This window comes from Hypanus sabinus, chromosome 1, assembly GCF_030144855.1.
Source record: "Hypanus sabinus isolate sHypSab1 chromosome 1, sHypSab1.hap1, whole genome shotgun sequence".
In the NCBI taxonomy this organism is placed as follows: Eukaryota; Metazoa; Chordata; class Chondrichthyes; order Myliobatiformes; family Dasyatidae; genus Hypanus; species Hypanus sabinus.
Window position 1 is genome coordinate 102,673,585 of NC_082706.1, and position 16,817 is coordinate 102,690,401.

Below are 16,817 nucleotides of genomic sequence, written 5' to 3' on the forward strand. Positions count from 1 at the left end.
CCCTGAGCGTGGCAGTCACCTTCCCACCAGAAGCCTGCTCCAAATCTAACTTAGTAACTGGGGCTCAGTTGGACCCCTCCTGCCTTGGACCTGGAGGTCTGTGGGTTCTAGTCCCAGTGCAGTGACATGAGCGCAAGGATTGTGGTCGGGTTTCCAGAGCAGTCCTGAGGGATTACTGCACTGTTCAAAAAGAAAAATGCCTTCTAAAAGAATCTCTTTCACATAAAGAGAAGTAACACTTACTATTTTCCAGTCCTCTGGGAACGTTTCAGAATCTGTTGATTCTTGAAAGATCACTGCTCATGTCGGCACAATCTCCTCGGTTACCTCTTTTAGAACCACAGGGTCCAGGTGATGTTTCTACCTTCAGACCTTTCAGGTTCCCAAGCACCACCACCTCAGTAATAGCAACAACGCTCACTTCTGGCCCCTGCCACTCAGCTTTCTGGCACACTGCTGTTGTCTTCCACAGTGAAGTGACAGATGAGGTACCATAGGATTGGAGGATAGCCAATGTCATTCTGCTGTTCAAGAAAGGCTCTAAAAATAAACCAGGAAATTATAGGTTAGTGAGCCTGACATCAGTCGTGGGAATCTTATTGAAAGGTATTCCGAGGGATCGGATGTATAAGTGTTTTGATAGACATGGGCTGATTAAGGAATAGTCAGCATGGCTTTGAGTGTGGTAGGTGCTATCTGGCCAGTCTTAAGTGTTTTTGAGGAAGTTACCAAGAAAGTTGATGAAGGCAAAGCAGTGGATGTTGTCTACATGGCAAAGCATTTGACAAGGAGGTTGGTCAAGAAGGTTCAGTCACTTGGCATTCAAGGTGAGGTGGTAAACTTGATTAGACATGGCTTTGTGAGAGTGGTAGTAGATGGTTGCCTCTCTGATTAGTGGAGTCCCACTAGGTTCATTGTTGTTTGTCATCTATAACAACAATCTGGATGATAATATGGTTAGCTGGATCAGCAAATCTGTGATGACAGCAATATTGGGGCTGTAGTGGACAGTGAGGAAGGCTCACTGTGAGATCTGACCCAGCTGGAAACATGGCAGATGGAATTTAATGCAGACAAGTACAAGTGTAGCTCTTTGGTAGGACCAACCAGGGGAGGTCTGCACAGTGAATGGTAGGGCACTGAGGAGTGTGGTAGAACAAAGGGATCTGGGTATATAGGTCCACAATTTATTGTAAGTGCTGTCACAGGTAGATAGGACTACAAAGAGTGCTTTTGGCACATTGGCCTTCATAAATCAAAGTACTGAGTACAGGAGGTGGGGTGTGATGTTAAAGTTGTATAAGACGTTGGTGAGGCTTGATTTGGAGTATTGTGTGCAGCTTTGATCACCAGCCTACAGGAAAGATGTAAGTAGTAGTTTCCAAGAACCTTCTTTAAGGAACGGTGCCTCAGAAAAGGGGGAGTCCATTATTAAGGACCCCCATCACCCAGGACATCTTCTCGGTGTTACTGTCAGGAAGGAGGTACACACTCAGCAATTCAGGAGCCGCTTCTTCCCCTCTGCCATCTGGTTTCTAAATGGATATTGAACCCATGAACACTACCTCACTTTCTTTTTATTATTTCTGTTTTGCACTAATTTTAATTTAACTTTTTAATATACATACTATATATGTATTTAGTGCAATTCATTTTTTTGTGTTGATCACATATTGCATTTTATTGCTGCTGCTAAAATAACAAATTTCACAACATGCACCAATGATACTAAACCTGGTTCTGATTTTGAACAAGGTTGAAAGCGTACAGAGAAAATTTACAGGGACATTGCCAGGTCTAAAGGACCTGAGTTATAAAGAAAAATTGAATAGGTAAGGACTTTATTCCTTGGAAGGTAGAAGATTGAGAGGAGAATTGATGGAGGTATACAAAAGTATGAAGGGTATAGACAGGGTAAATGCAAACAGGCTTTTTCCACTGAGATTGGGTGGGACCAGAGGTCATGGGTTAAGGGTGGAAGGTGAAAAGTTTAAGGGGAACAGGAAGGGAAACTTCTTCACTCAGAGGGTCGTGAGAGTGTGGAAAGAGCTGCCAGCACAAGTGGTGCACACAAGCTCAATTTCAGTGTTTAAGAGAAGTTTGGATAGGTACATGGATGGTAGGATATAGTCTGGATGCAGGTCAGTATTTTATATGTATATGTACATATAATTCTTATTTAATATAACAATTTGATCTCCTCTATATTATCAGCTTTCTCCCTGGTGGGCTCAGCCACAAGCTGCTCCAAAGAGCCATCTTTCATTGAATTGACTTTACTTCCTTCATCTTTCATATCCACGAGGAGTAAAAATCTTTACGTTACATCTGTTTAAATGTAGAATCATAGTAATTTATAATAAACGAACAGTCAATGTAACATAGAATACACTCAGATTAGCATGAGTTCATCAGTCTGATGGCCTGGTGGAAGAAGCTGTCCCAGAGCCTGTTGGTCCTGGCTTTTATGCTGTGGCATCATTTCCTGGATGGCAGCAGCTGGAATAGATTGTGTTTGGGGTGACTTGGGTCCCCAATGGCCCTACGGGCCCTTTTTAAACACCTGTCCTTGTAAATGTCTTGAATCATCGGACGTTCGCAACTACACATGCACTGGGCTGTCCGCACCACTCTCTGCAGAGTCCTGCGATTGAGGGAGGTACAGTTCCCATACCAGGCAGTGATGCAGCCCATCAGGATGCTCTCAATTGTTCCCCTGTAGAAAGTTCTCAGGATTTGGGGGCTCAACCAAACTTACTCAACCGTCTGATGTGAAAGAGGCGCTGTTGTGCCTTTTTCACCACATAGCTGGTGTGTAAACCACGTGAGGTCCTCGGTGATGTGGATGCTGAGGAACTTAAAGCTATTTACCCTCTCAACCCTGATCCATTGATGTCAATAGGGGTTAGCCTGTCTCCATTCCTCCTGTAGTCCACAACCAACTCCTTTGTCTTTGTGACATTGAGGGAGAGGTTGTTTTCTTGACACCACTGTGTCAGAGAGATGACCTCTTCCCTGTAGACCACCTGGTTATTGTTTGAGATTAGGCCAATCAATGTAGTGTCATCAGCAAATTTAATCAGCAGATTAGAGCTATGAGTGGTGATACAGTCATGGGTATACAGGGAGTAAAGGAGGGGACAGTACACAGCCATGAGGGGCTCCGATATTGAGAGTCAGAGGGTTGGAGGTGAGGAAGCCCACTCTTATAACCTGCTGGTGATCTGACAGGAAGTCCAGGATCCAGCTACACAAGGCACAGTCAAGGCTCAGGTCTCTGAGCTTCTTGTCGAGCCTGGATGGAACTATGGTGTTGAATGCTGAACTGTAGTCCAAGAACAGCATTCTCACATAAGCATCCTTCTTCTCCTGATGAATAAGGATGGTATGTGGAGCAGTGGCTGTTGTGTCATCTGTTAAGCGGTTGTGCTGGTAGGCGAATGGTAGGGGGTCCAGTTTGGATGGTAGCAAGCTGCAGAGGTAATCCTTGACCAGCCTCTCAAAGCATTTGCTATCATTGAGGTGAGTGCGACAGGATGCCAGTTGTTCAGGCATGTTACTTGGGTCTTTTTTGGTGGATAATTTGAAACAGTAGGGCACTCTACACTGGGAGAGGGAGAGATTAAAAATGTCAGTGAACACACCTGTCAGTTGTGCTGTGCACATCCTGAGTACTCACCCTAGGGTGCCGTCCAGTCCCGCAAGATTGCGACTGTCCAGTTGTTGGAAACATCTGCGTGCCTCAGAGATGACCAGGTTGCAGGTTGTAGTGGTGACTTTCCTCAGAGACTCAGAGTTAGCATTCTACAAATCCCTTCTCTTTGTTCCAGCACCAAAGAGATTTTCCCAATCTGCCTGCATATTGAAATTCCCCATGATTGTCACAACATTGCCCTTTGACAAGCCTTTTCTGTCTCCAGTTGTGTTCTGTAGCCCACATCCTGGTTACTGTTCAGAGGCTGATGTACATCTCCCATCAGGGTCTTTTTACATTTGCAATTTCTTAACTCTACCTGCAAGGGTTCTACTTCCTCTGATCCTATGTCACTTCCAAGTACTTGATTTCATGTTATACCAACAAAGCCACCCACATCTTTGCCCAACTGCCTGTCCTCTCGATACGATATATATTCTTGGATGTTGAGCTCCCAGCTGTGATCATCTTTCAATCATAACTCTGTCATGCCCACAACTGCATACTTGCCAATTTCTATCTTTGCTACAAGATCATCTACCTTATTTTGTATACTGTGTGTGTTCAAATATAACACTTCCAGTCCTGTACTCACCATCCTTCTATAATTTGTCTGCAAATTGCCTGAAGTTAGATTTGTGTCCCTTTCTAAGCTTTTTGTCTAATTCTTTATTCTGGAGACTTAAGTAATTTCTCCTGTGCTCTTCTTTCCTTTTGCTTCGTCCATACTTTTCCAAGCTGTTGAACCCACCACCCTACTATTCATTTAAAGCCCTATCAAGAGCCCCAGTTGCACCATTCACCAGGATCCTGGTCCCAGCATGGTTTAGGTGGAGTCTGCCCCATCTGAACAGCTCCCTCCTTCCCCAGTACTGGTACCAGTGATACCACTACTCCTGGTACTGCAGTGATACTTGAAGCAGTGATCTGCCTCATTGGCCCAAGCACTGCCCACTGAATAACAACTGACAGAAAACAGCAACTGTATTTTATGGCCTGACCTCTTGATTGTGATTGGACAATTATTTGTAAGAGAGTGCACCATGAAGTAGCAAAGAGACTATAAGTGTACAGATCTTTGTTGCATAGAAAACCCTGATATAATTTTAAATATTTGATTTATGTGATATTTTATATACTATATATAATGTAATACGTAATGTTTAATGGTATTATTTGTTCTTGTAAGGAGACACTGTGATGAAGTGTTTACTCACAGCTAATGTCTGCAGTCTGGCCCGCCTCCCAGGCCACTGCTGTTTCCTGTGATTCCAGCGGCAGTACACTGTCATGTTGCAGAGAGGGGGACTGATGCCCTTTGCGTGCTGCAGTTAGCTTTTACGCCAGGGAGGGTGAACAAACAGTGACCTCATTCATACCACTGCAGTCAGTTACCCTGGGGAAAAACTGAGGGCCTATTTTAATGTTGTTAACTGTCTCTGTGTATCAGAAAAGCTTTCAAAGGCTAGTAAGGTTTGACTTCTGAGAAACGTGCAGGCAAGTAGGAGGGAGAGCAGATGGCTGGTCAGGTACATTGTGTGCACGTGAACTCGCTCTGAGCCACACCTCTGCCAGCTTGCAGAACTTCCAGGATTTGTAGCGTGACTTGAACTTTAATTGAAATCCCATGTCACATTGTGATGGGGCAGTTTGATTTTTATTCTGCCACCTCCCAGAGGCCAGGGGCCGTGCTGGCTTTGCTGATATACATTTGCCAGGTTAAATCAATCAAGAGTACAATAAACTGCATGTTCTGTGAATGCGAAGATTCAGGAAGTACAAATAGTCTATATTTAATTAACAGGTATGGACTAGATGTGCCACTTCTAATACGTTGTTGTAAAAAGAGTGTTTCCCGATTAATATCTGCAAATACTGCAATCTGCTTGTATCTTCTGTAACCTTAGTTAAAGTAATGGGTAATAACCTTTTTACTTCTGACAGGTAATAGGGCTGAGGAGAGCATTTGATATCTACCTTGCACCATAGATTCTTCTACGCAAATGCAGTCAATAATCTTCTCATCTCACTTGCAGTTCTTTGAAATATCACCATGGACCGAGTTCATTTGCATGAAAGATGCCCTTGACTTGTAAAGTCATTTATTTGTGTTGAGAGTTTTCTACTGTCAACATAATACTCCAGCTGTTAGTCCACCCCAGCCTTGCACTCATTGTACATCTGTTCATCCAAAACTCTTATCAGTCTCTTACTTTGCACCAAATTCTGTTCAACTTTCACCTCCTATGCTCCCAAACATCGTGGGCTCCTGGTCTATAACTTTCAAGAACACACACAAAATGCTGGAGGAACTCAGTAGGAAAGGAATAGAGAGTCAATGTTTGGGGCTGAGCCCCTTTATCAGTCCTAATGTAGGATCTCAGCCCAAAAACATCGTCTTAATTCCCCCCATATTAAGGTGGCTGTCAAGACATTTTGCTGTTACTGCTGTAATGAGGAATTACGAAGTTTTGATCAGTATTGCAAAGAGCAAGTTTAATGAATATAGCAATTCAATCTGCAACTACTGCCTGAAGATTTTGACCAATCCATAATATCGAGTAGCATTAACTGGCCTTAATGATGTTTTAGAAGATCTGGCATCTTTGTAAATTCCTTCAGGAAAGCTATTTGAATACAATTGAAGCACTGCAGTATGCAAACACAAAAGTTAACAAGTTACAGTCCGAGTTCTGTTTATTTGAGTGACAAACTGAAAGATCTGCTTGGATTTATAAATCCTGACGTCAATACTGGGCCATTATTGTGTGTGTGTAATCACTTGGATAATAGATTTTCTGATGGCTTATGAGAATAGCAAGCTTTTGACCCTGTTGCTATTGCAAACACAACCAATTATGAATTTAGAAAAGAGAATGTTGTATTATTACAAAATACAACTGAAGTGTTGCCTCAAAAATATTGCAGCATTACTGTGATTTCAAATTTGTTGTTTCTGGGTAAGTTAAGACTGGTTCAATTAAGATGTTCACTGTTAAGTTAAACTACATGCCTAGAAAGGAAGAATTTGAAGAACTGCCAATTCTTGACATAGTTGCAAAATCTCAAGCTTCTAGTGCTGACTGCGAATGTGGTTTCAGTCTTATGAATTCAATCAAATGTAAATCCAGAAATGGACCAGAAGTGAAACATTTGATTGATCTAATGAGGATTAAGACTTGTCTTTCATCTGGATGTGTAATTAATCTGGGCAGTGTTTATAGACAATTGATTTGTAATAAAGACATACAAGGAAAAGTTTACAAAACAGAAAAGATTTTGTTGTAGGCATTTCATTATACCCTTCAATTAATAAATAAAATCAGAAGTATGTGATTTTTCAATCTGTATTTATAGTATGCATATTACAAAAAAAAAATTTAAGTGCTGCACAGTTTTCAATCTGTGTGCGTGCGTGTGTATTTTTTATATATATAAAATAAATTTCCAGCTCGGAGCATGGTTGTTCTGTGCAGCTGTAAACATAAATTAGAGAATATATTGCTGTGGAGGCAAAGGGATTGACATTTTGGGTCAAGTACACACATTAGGGATCAGGGTCTCAAACCAAAACTTTGCCTCCAGAGATGCTGCCTGACTTTAAGTTCCTCAAGTTGTTTGCTTTTGTAGGTAAGTGCTTTACTGGATGCACAAACTTTGGGGTGTTTAATTTTTTTTCTTAAAATGACTAATTATGCATTTCTTTTTGTAGATTGGTTCATTCTGGTGCAGGGAGAGACTCCCCTCAGCCAGGCGCAGAGCTGTCCTTTGCCACTCGAACCGGAACTCGTCAGGGAATCGAAACTCACCTCTTTAGGGTTGAGAACAACTCCAGTCTGTCTAACTGGACCAGGCAAATCGTACAGGGCTGCCACAAAGCAGTGGAACTCATTAAAGAAGTTACAACTAGTGAGTGTTTCCAGTGTGGGATGGGAGATTATGCTGTGAAACTAGTACTGATTTATTATTGTCACGTATAATACAACAAAGCTTTTTATTTTGCAAGTCATCCAGAAAGTTCATTTGGTTAGTACAAAGAAAACAAAATGCAGAGTATGGTGTCACAGTTAAACAAAGTGCAGGTCGAAAATAAGCTACAAAGATGATGATGAGGTAGATTGGAAGGTCAAGAATTTATCTTTTAGTACAAGATGTCCATTCAAGAAAAAAAGCTTTACTACTCCGTATAGTCACAGTGACAGAAGAATAAAGCATTTTAAATAATCATCATTCCTTTTTCTCCTTTTTGTACTTCTGAAGGGACTAAGAGTCTTTGGGATAAATATCAAGGGTACCCAAAGCTTTATATTCAGCCCTAGTTGATGAAAAGACAAATCAAACCCTCTCCTTCAAATTTTCCAGTGATTGAATTGTACGTAACTATGGCAATCCAGTTTGAGAAAGTTGTATTTAACTCCTGGAAGTTTTGTGGCATTTTCCATGTTGTGCAAACTGGCATTAGTTCTGTTGTGGAACTCACTGCCAAGTCCACAGTCGAAGTGGGGTTGAAGGCAAAGCCAAAGAGGTGAACAAGGGTGGTGGGGGGGGGGGGGGAGGGGGAGAGGAATAATGATGAAATGAGGTGGACACAAGCACAGAGAACAGTTGTTGTTATTAAGTGGATGGTCCAAAATGTTGCAGGGCTTGGACTCGAGCCCTAATTTTAGGATTAGGCGCTATATTACTTGCTGTAAAGAGAGTGCGAGGAAATTAACTCATAACAATTTGCATTTATTAGTATGTAATGTGGTCATCTGTCTCAGAGGAGCCATGAGGCCATTGATGCAAGGAACTGTGAATATGTAGTATGATGTGTTGGACTCTGCTGAGTTTGATCAGAGGTATGCACACACATTTCATGGATTAATGATTACAGAGTTAATCCATTCAAAACGCCCAGTCATTTAACTCTTATTGACCAGTGAGGTAAGGTTTCAATGACTATAAACTCTCAATGGTTACACTGGGAGCATTTCTGAGTACCTTAGCCTTGCAGGAAGAGAACTTGCAGAAAGTACCTTTATTCAAGGATTAAAATATGAACAGATTGCAGAATCCAGGATAGTATTCCCTGGAATTTTTAGAAGATATAATGTGTGATTTATTTAGTATTTTTTTTAAGAGATTTAAAGGAATTTAGAGAGTTTGTAAAGAGAAACTCTTTCCAGTAGTGACAAGGTGGCCAGAGCATTAAAATGAGGGCAGACTCCTCAGGAGTGAGGAAGGGACTTGCCCTACAATGTACAGGGCGCTAGAAATTAGGACGTAAGAGACTACAGTTGCTGGAATCTTGATCAACAATCTACTGGAGAAACTCAGCAGGCCAGGCAGATTACATGGGGGGAAATGGAGAGTTCTTGTTTCATATCGATTGTCCATTTCCCTCTACAGATGCTGCCTGACCTGCTGAGTTCCTCCAGCAGTTTGTTTTGTTGAAGAAATTAGGAATTCTTTGTGAATTTCAATGGTTCATGATTAAGATTTTAAAATCTCCAGCGTTATCAATGGAAACGGAGTTAAAAGGGAAAGTAACAGAGTTTGACTATAGGCCAAATGCTTGCTCACTAACTGTCAGTGCAGGGTGGAGAGGCTGAATGTTTTCCCTCTGTTGCTGTGTTCCTAACTGGATATCCTGAATTACCTTCCTCAACCAACGAAAACACAGCATGGACTATAATGGAGGCATAAATAGAAAAGACGGCCAGCATCTTTTTTTCTCCCCATGGTCAAAGTATCGAATTCTAGAAGGCCTGTATTCAAGGTGCTATGGGAAAGAGTTCAAATGGCAGTAGATGCCTGGAATATGCTGCTGCAAACTGTGGTGTAAGCAATTATGATGGAGGCATTTAGAAGGTTTTTGGATAGACACATGAATCTGCAGAAACTGGAAGTATGAGGACCATGTGCAGCCAGAAGGGAATTGGGTATGATTAGCTTGATGAGTTCAGTACACATTATGGTCAATGGACCTGTTCCTCTGTTCTATAAGCATGGAAAACTCTGAAACACAATGATTGAATCTTCCTAAATTTAATTGCTGACCTTTGTTAATGTCGACTGCTTTCTCCTAATATTGATAATTAACTGCCCAAAGCAGAAACTGGTTGGGGGTGCAGTCTTGCGTACATGCAGGCTTGCCAGTTGACAAGCTTGGCTTGAGGTGCCGTTAGCAGTACAACTCAATCTCCACACTGAATCAGTGGTTATCTTATCAGGCTAGCAGCTGGAGGAAACCACAGCACTAGGCAAGCCTTCCTGGAATTGCCCCTGAGGACTGTAGAATGTAAAGCCCAAGGATGATACCATTTTTACACCGTGGATTTTTTTTCTTGTATCAATTGAAATGACAGAATAAAACTAGAATACGTTAAAGGTGAGATGGACTAACTGTTGATACAGTTGTCAACTTGATTCAGATTGGCATGTTACTCAATAAAGGGCAGGTTTGCAACTTATTGGCACTGTTCATTATCCAGTTCCCACAGCAGGAGGGAGACTTGGAGTTTAATAGAAAACAGAGGTAAAGTTATTCATCTTGCTGCAAGCCCAGACTTCTAGAATGTAACCAGCAATCACAATTAGTTGATGACTTTATAGTTAGGCAACGGGTGAAGCACTAGTTAAAGTCCCTGTACATTTCTATCCCTCCATCAGAAAGGCCTCAGGGATCTCCACTTTCTCTCTGGACAACAGACCCAACCAGCTCCCCTTCCCTCCACCCACACCCTCCTCTGTCAGGTGGAGCTGGCACTTACAGTCAGTGATATCTCTTTTGGCCCCTCCCATTTTCACCAAGCCAAAAGTCCCAGTTTATGTTGGCTACGTGGAACAACCCGTGTTCCAAGCCTTCATTAGCAATGCACCTCTACTCTTCATACGCTACAGTGAGGGCTGCATTGCTGCTGCTTCCTCCACCCATGCTGAGCTTGTCAATTTCATCAACTTTTCCTGCATCTTGCACACCGCACTCAGACTATTGGGTTGATCTAACATCTCTCCCTCCCCACCCTCTCTTCTTCCTCCCCTCTCTCCCCTTTTACTGATTATTCTCAGTCCATCTCCAGAGACGGATTATCTATCAATAGCTTGCACAAATCCTTCATTCCCACAAATATCTGGACTATACCTCTTCCCACCATTTCACATGTAAAATGTCATTTCCTTCTTTCAGTTCCTCCACCACATCTGTTTTCAGGATGAGGCTTTCCACTCCAGGATTTCCTATTTTTTTCAAAAAAAAAATGGGGTTTCCCTTCTAACACCACCAATACTGCCCCCCTCACCCATACCTTATCTATTTCCCACATGTCTGCCCCACCATTCCACCCACCCACTCTCCACCCCCCAGCACAATATAATAGGATAAGGTTCCCCTCGTCCTCACCTACCACCCACAAGCCTCCGCATACTACACATCATTCTTTACACCTGACCCGACACCACCTCCCTCATCCCCATCAGAGCCCTAAACAGTCCTTCCAGGAGAGGCGTTGCTTTACCTGTGAGTCTGTCGGGGTTGTCTACTGCATCTGGTGCTCCCAGCAGCGGCCTGTACATTGGGAGACCGTTTCATCAAGCACCTTCACTCTGTCAGCTGAGACAGACAGGATCTCCCAGTGGCCACCCATTTCAATTCCCATCATTTCACTACCCGTCAGGGAACCCAGTGTGGTTTCCCAGAGCTGTGAGGGAGTGTGTCTACCAGGTGTCCCACTGTGGTCCCCATTTCTAACTTGGGGTTCAATAAGCAGTGATGTTTTCCTTTTAATAATTGATGTTGCAGTTTGCATTTTCTCTCAGTTCCACTCAATGTAGGCAGACATTTTTCTTGACTGAACTGCTCCTAATGCTGGTGTTATTTATGTGCCTCACAGCATGTACATACAGGACCCAGGAGTGCTGTCTGAAAATACATTATGAAAATGGATTTTCTATCTTAAAAGACGCACAGGAGGGAAGCATGCAAAAGTTGATTTGTCACTATTCCTTTGAGAAATTAAAGAACTCCTCAGATGATGGAGTGAGAATGCTCTACCTAGACTTTGGTGGAAGGGACGGGGAAATTGTAAGTACTTTTCATTTCCTCTGTCTAGTACTAATGACTGTATTGGTATAGTGTGTTTAATACAGTGAAACATCCTAAGGGCCATCATAAGAGTAATATCAAAAGTAGACATTTGTTATTGGGTTCTGATGAAAGATCATCAAACTGAAACATTAACTGCTTCTCATAAACACAATAAACTCTGCAGAGGCTGGCAATCCAAAGCAATGTACATGAAATGCTAAATTGCTGGAGGAACTCAACAGGTCAGGCAGCATCTAAGGAGATGAATAAACAGTTGATGTTTCAGGCCGAGACCGTCCAGGACTAGAAAGGAAGTGGGAAGGTGCCAGAGTTAAAAAAAAAAGCATGGGGAGAGGGAGGAAGATAGCTAGAAAGTGATGGGTGAAACCAAGCAGATAAGAAAGGTAAAGGGCTGGAGAGGAAGGATTCTGATGGGGAAGGAAAGTGGACCATGGGAGAAAGGGAAAGAGGAGAGGATCTAGGGGGAGGTGATGAGCAGATGAGAAGAGCTACGAGGCTAGAAAGGGGAATAGAAGAAAAGGGGAGGGGGAGGGAGTTTTTTTTCTCTGGAAGGAGAAATCGATATTCATGCCATCAGGTTGAATAAGGAGTTGCATCCCCACTCTGAGGGTGGTCTCGTGGCACAAGAGGAAGCCATCGATCCACATGTTGGAACAGGAAATGGAATTGGAATTTAAATGTTTTGCTAGTGCGAAGTTCCGCTTTTGGCAGAAGGAGTGGAGGTGCTCAACGAAGCGGTTCCCCCAGTTTACAACAGGTCTTACCGATGTAGAGGAGGCCGCATCGGGAGCACCAGATACAATAGACGACCTCCGCAGATTTGCAGGTGAAGTGTTGCCTCACCTGGAAGGACTGTTTGGGGCCCTGAATGGAGATGAGAGAGGTGGTGAATGGGCAAATATTGCACTTTGGCCCCTTGAAGGGAAGATGGGGTGAGCGTGGATGTCTGGGAAATGGAGGAGATGCAGGTGAGGGCAGCATCGATGGTGCAGGAAGGAAACTTCATTCCTTGCAGAAGGAGGACACCTCTGATATCATGAAAAGGGAATGAGAAAAGGGAGACGTTGGGAAGAGGTGAGTCAAGATAGCTGTGGGAATTGGTAGGTTTATAAAAGACGTTGATCGACAGTTTGTCTCCAGAGATGGAGACAGAGAGATCGAGAGAGGTATCAGAGGTGGATCAAGTGAATTTAAGGCAGGGTGGAGGTTGAGGCAAAATGGATGAAATTGATGAGCTTGACATGTCGTCAGTTTAGCAGAGAAAGATTTGTGCACATTACTGGGGAAGGCCTGGAACGTGGACTACTCTGTGTAGCTAGTAAGGGGTAGGCATAGTTGGGGCCCATGTGGATCTGGAGAAGGTGGGAGGAAGTGGAAGAGAAATTGTTGTTAAATGCTTCTCTCTGCAGATGCTGCCTTACAGTAGGTTTTGCTTCTACAGTACTGTGCAAAAGTCTTAGTCATATTTTGCATAGTACAGCAGTAATTTTACACATTGGCCTGTACTGCTGCTGTAAAAGAAAACGACTAATTTCATGACATATGTGAGTGATGATAAACTTGATTCTGATGTGCATTTGTATTGTGGACTGATAGTGGGAAGGGGGCCAGGAGAGGGGAATCATGTTTGGGAAAAGGGGAAGGGGGAGTGGGAAGCACCAGAGAGACACTCTGTAATGATCAATAAACCAATTGTTTTTAATCAAATGACTCTTGCCTGGTGTCTCAGGGCTGGATACATGTCTGCACTTGTGGCAACACTTTTTTTTAAACATTAGGAGCAATGTACAAGAGAAGTTTTAGCGAATGTCTTAGAAGAGAAAATGTTCAAAGGTTCACTATTATTGTCAAAGTATGCATGTATAATACAACTGTTTGTCTTCTCCAGATAGCCAAGAAATATAGAAAGGCCATACATCAACTCACACCCCGCCCAAAAAAGAAAAAAAAACCAAAACTCTCAAACCCCAATATTCCCCACCCCCTCCATAGGGAAAAAAACAGCAACAATAGCAACAAATCTTCACCCCCTCCCCCCCCACAGAAAAATACTGCAACAATAACAATCCCCAGCCACTGGGACAATAGCGACAAATCTCCTACCCCTCCGCAGAAAAACCCAACAATAACAATTGCCAACCCCTCACTTGCAAAAAAGGACAGCAACAGTAGCATCAAAACCCCCTGATTTCCCTTCAGTCTCTCCCACACACAAAGATCAACCCACCTGCCAAATGGCCACAAGAAACAAAATGAAGACTGATACAATCACGTAAATCTCAAAACATTGAACAGTCCTTCTGTGACTCTGAACTCACACCCAATCTGAATGACCTGGTGCCTCCATTGGGAATGATGGCTGATCTCCCTCCACATTCACCTTAGTGGCCTCCATTGGGAGCAATCGCTCACTGTCTGGCCTCCAAAGAGAGTTCCAAAGCTTTGGGTATAGGCAGCTGAAAGCATGGTGGAGTAATTAAATCTAGAATGAAAATGGAGTAAAACAGCACAAAGCAGGTTCTTTGGCCCAACAAGTCTATGTCAGCTAGTTCAATTTGCTTATGTTTGGCCGATAGCCCTCAAAGACGTTATTACCAATGTAGCTGCCCTGGTGTATTTTAAATGTTGTTATTGTACCAGCCTGTGCAGACCAACTGGCTGGAATATTCAATGATTTTAAAAGCAAGTAGAATCTCTTTCTATATGCCTATACTGAAGATTGTCATAACTCATGGCTACTCTTTTGTTTCCCATCTAGCAACTGGACCTTCATTCATGTCCCAAACCCATCGTGTTCATCATCCACTCCTTCCTTTCAGCAAAGATTGCAAGGCTCGGCCTACTGGCTTGAGGCAAGAGCGCCTACTCAGTGCAGTAACAGCCTCCGAGAGGGCCACTGTTCAGGAGGTGCTGGATAACTCCAGAGGGAAGAACAGAGCTCTGAAGAGTGGGATATTTAATCTTTAATAGAATCAGAAAGATAGTTTATTTAATAGAGAAAAGATTTGTAACAATTCAATTTTAAAGGCACCTTGCTGGTTTTATAACAAATCTTTGAATTCTTTTCTATACTGTTGAGGTTTAATAAATTTTCCAGTCATTGTTGGTAGAAAATCATAATCTTCTCCATCAAATTCACAAACTAAAGTCTGTGTAATGTTATGCCTTATTCCTACTTGCCCACCGTATAAGTGAAGAAACACTCATAATTTCAGATAATGAATATTAATTTCACATTCTCTAAAATGGCTGTTGCCAATTAGATTTTATAAATATGTAAAATGAGATTTAAGCTAAAATCACATTATATCATTAAAAAATGTTGCAGCTACTTTGTTTCTTGATATTATTTTGACTGAAGGGGAAATCACTGTGTGACTGGGGACTTTCACCGTGGTGCTCTTTGTGGTTGTTTCCACTCGTGCCAGTTTTGGCTGAGTCAGTGTACTTCCCCTTCCAGGCAGACGACTGTCTGGATGAGTATCATTCAGAGAAATCTCAGCAGACACCAGGGTGCTATTCCGAGGAAGGTGCTAACCCAAGAAATAGTTTCACCTTTCCAGTGCAAATTCTACATTCAAGTCTGAATTGGAGCAGGGCGTTTCTGGATGCCATTGTTGTTATTTCAACCATAGGACATGATATCAGAATTAGGCCACTTGGCCCATCGAATCTGCTCTGCCATTCCATCATAGCTGATTTATTATCCTCCTCATCCCCATTCTCCTGCCTTCTCCCTGTAACCTTTGATGCCCTGACTAACCAAGAATCTAACGACCTTTGCTTAAATATACTCAATAACTTGTTTTCGACAACAGTCCGGAGTAATGAATTCCACAGATTCAGCACCCTCTGGGGAAAGAAATTCCTTCTTAGCTCTGTTCTAAATGGACGCCCCTCAATTCTGAGATTGTGCCTTCTGGTCCTAGACTCATCTACTACAGGAAGCATGCTCTGCTCATCCACTCTATCTAGGCTTTTCAATATTTGGTAGGTTTCATTGAGATTTCCACTCATGCTTCAGAACTCCAGCGAGTACAGGCCCAGGGCCATCACACACTCCTCATACTTTAACTCTTCCATTCCCAGAATCAACCTCATGAACCTGCTCTGGACCCTCTCCAATGACAGCTCATCTTTTCCTAGATAATGGGCCCAAAGCTGTTCACAATACTCCAAACATGAGAAAATCTGCAGATGCTGGGAATCCAAGGGAAAATGCACAAGATACTGGTGGAACGCAGCAGGCCAGGCAGCATCTTATAGAAAAGAGTAACATTGATTTCTTGAGCTTCTGGTAATTGCCCCACCCCTCCCTCATCATTCCTGATTCCCCCTCTCCTATCCCCTTACCTGCCCATCACCTCCCTCTGGTGCTCCTCCCCCTTTCCTTTCTTCCATGATCTTCTACCCTCTCCAGTCAGATTCCCCCTCCTCATTTCATCTCCCTCACCAATCAACTTCCCAGCTCTTTACTTCACCCACCCCACCTCTCCCAGTTTCAACCATCACCTGCCACTTTGTGCTGCTTCCTCCCTTCCCCCTACCTTCTTGGTCTGACTTCTCATCTTTTTTCCAGTCTTGATGAAGGGTCATTTTACAAATAGTTTACACAATACTCCCAAGTGCAATCTGGCAAATGCCTTATAAAACCTCAGCATCACATCCTTCAGGTTCATGTTTAATTACCATTCAACAATACATGAATACAGCCAAACAAAATGACCACCAACTCAACCTGCAAGTTATCCTTTAGGGAATCCCTTTGCTCTTCTGATTTTAGAATTTCCTCTCCCTTTACAAAATCGTCTACACCCTTATGCATTCTGCCAAAGTGCATAACCATAAGCTTCCCTCTACTATATTCCATCCACCACTTCTTTGCTTATTCTCCCAATCTATCCAAGCCCTTCTGCAGACTCCCCGCTTCACCAACACTACCTAGTTCTCCACCTATCTTTGTGTTGTCTGCAAACTTGGCCCCAAAACCATCAATTCCATCATCCCAATCATTGCCATACAGTACCTCAAATG

The 16,817-nt window shown here is 42.8% G+C and overlaps 1 protein-coding gene across 1 annotated transcript in view; it reads left to right on the forward strand.

Annotated features, from left to right (window-relative positions):
- sntb1 (syntrophin, basic 1) overlaps positions 1-15,114 on the forward strand; it is a 111,087-nt gene extending 95,973 nt beyond the window's left edge. Inside the window, exons 6-8 of the mRNA XM_059973075.1 lie at positions 7,407-7,603; positions 11,569-11,759; positions 14,542-15,114. Of these exons, the coding sequence (XP_059829058.1) occupies positions 7,407-7,603; positions 11,569-11,759; positions 14,542-14,634 (481 nt within the window). The 3' untranslated portion in view covers positions 14,635-15,114. The remainder of the gene's footprint in view (positions 1-7,406; positions 7,604-11,568; positions 11,760-14,541) is intronic.
- Positions 15,115-16,817: the final 1,703 nt, after the last annotated feature.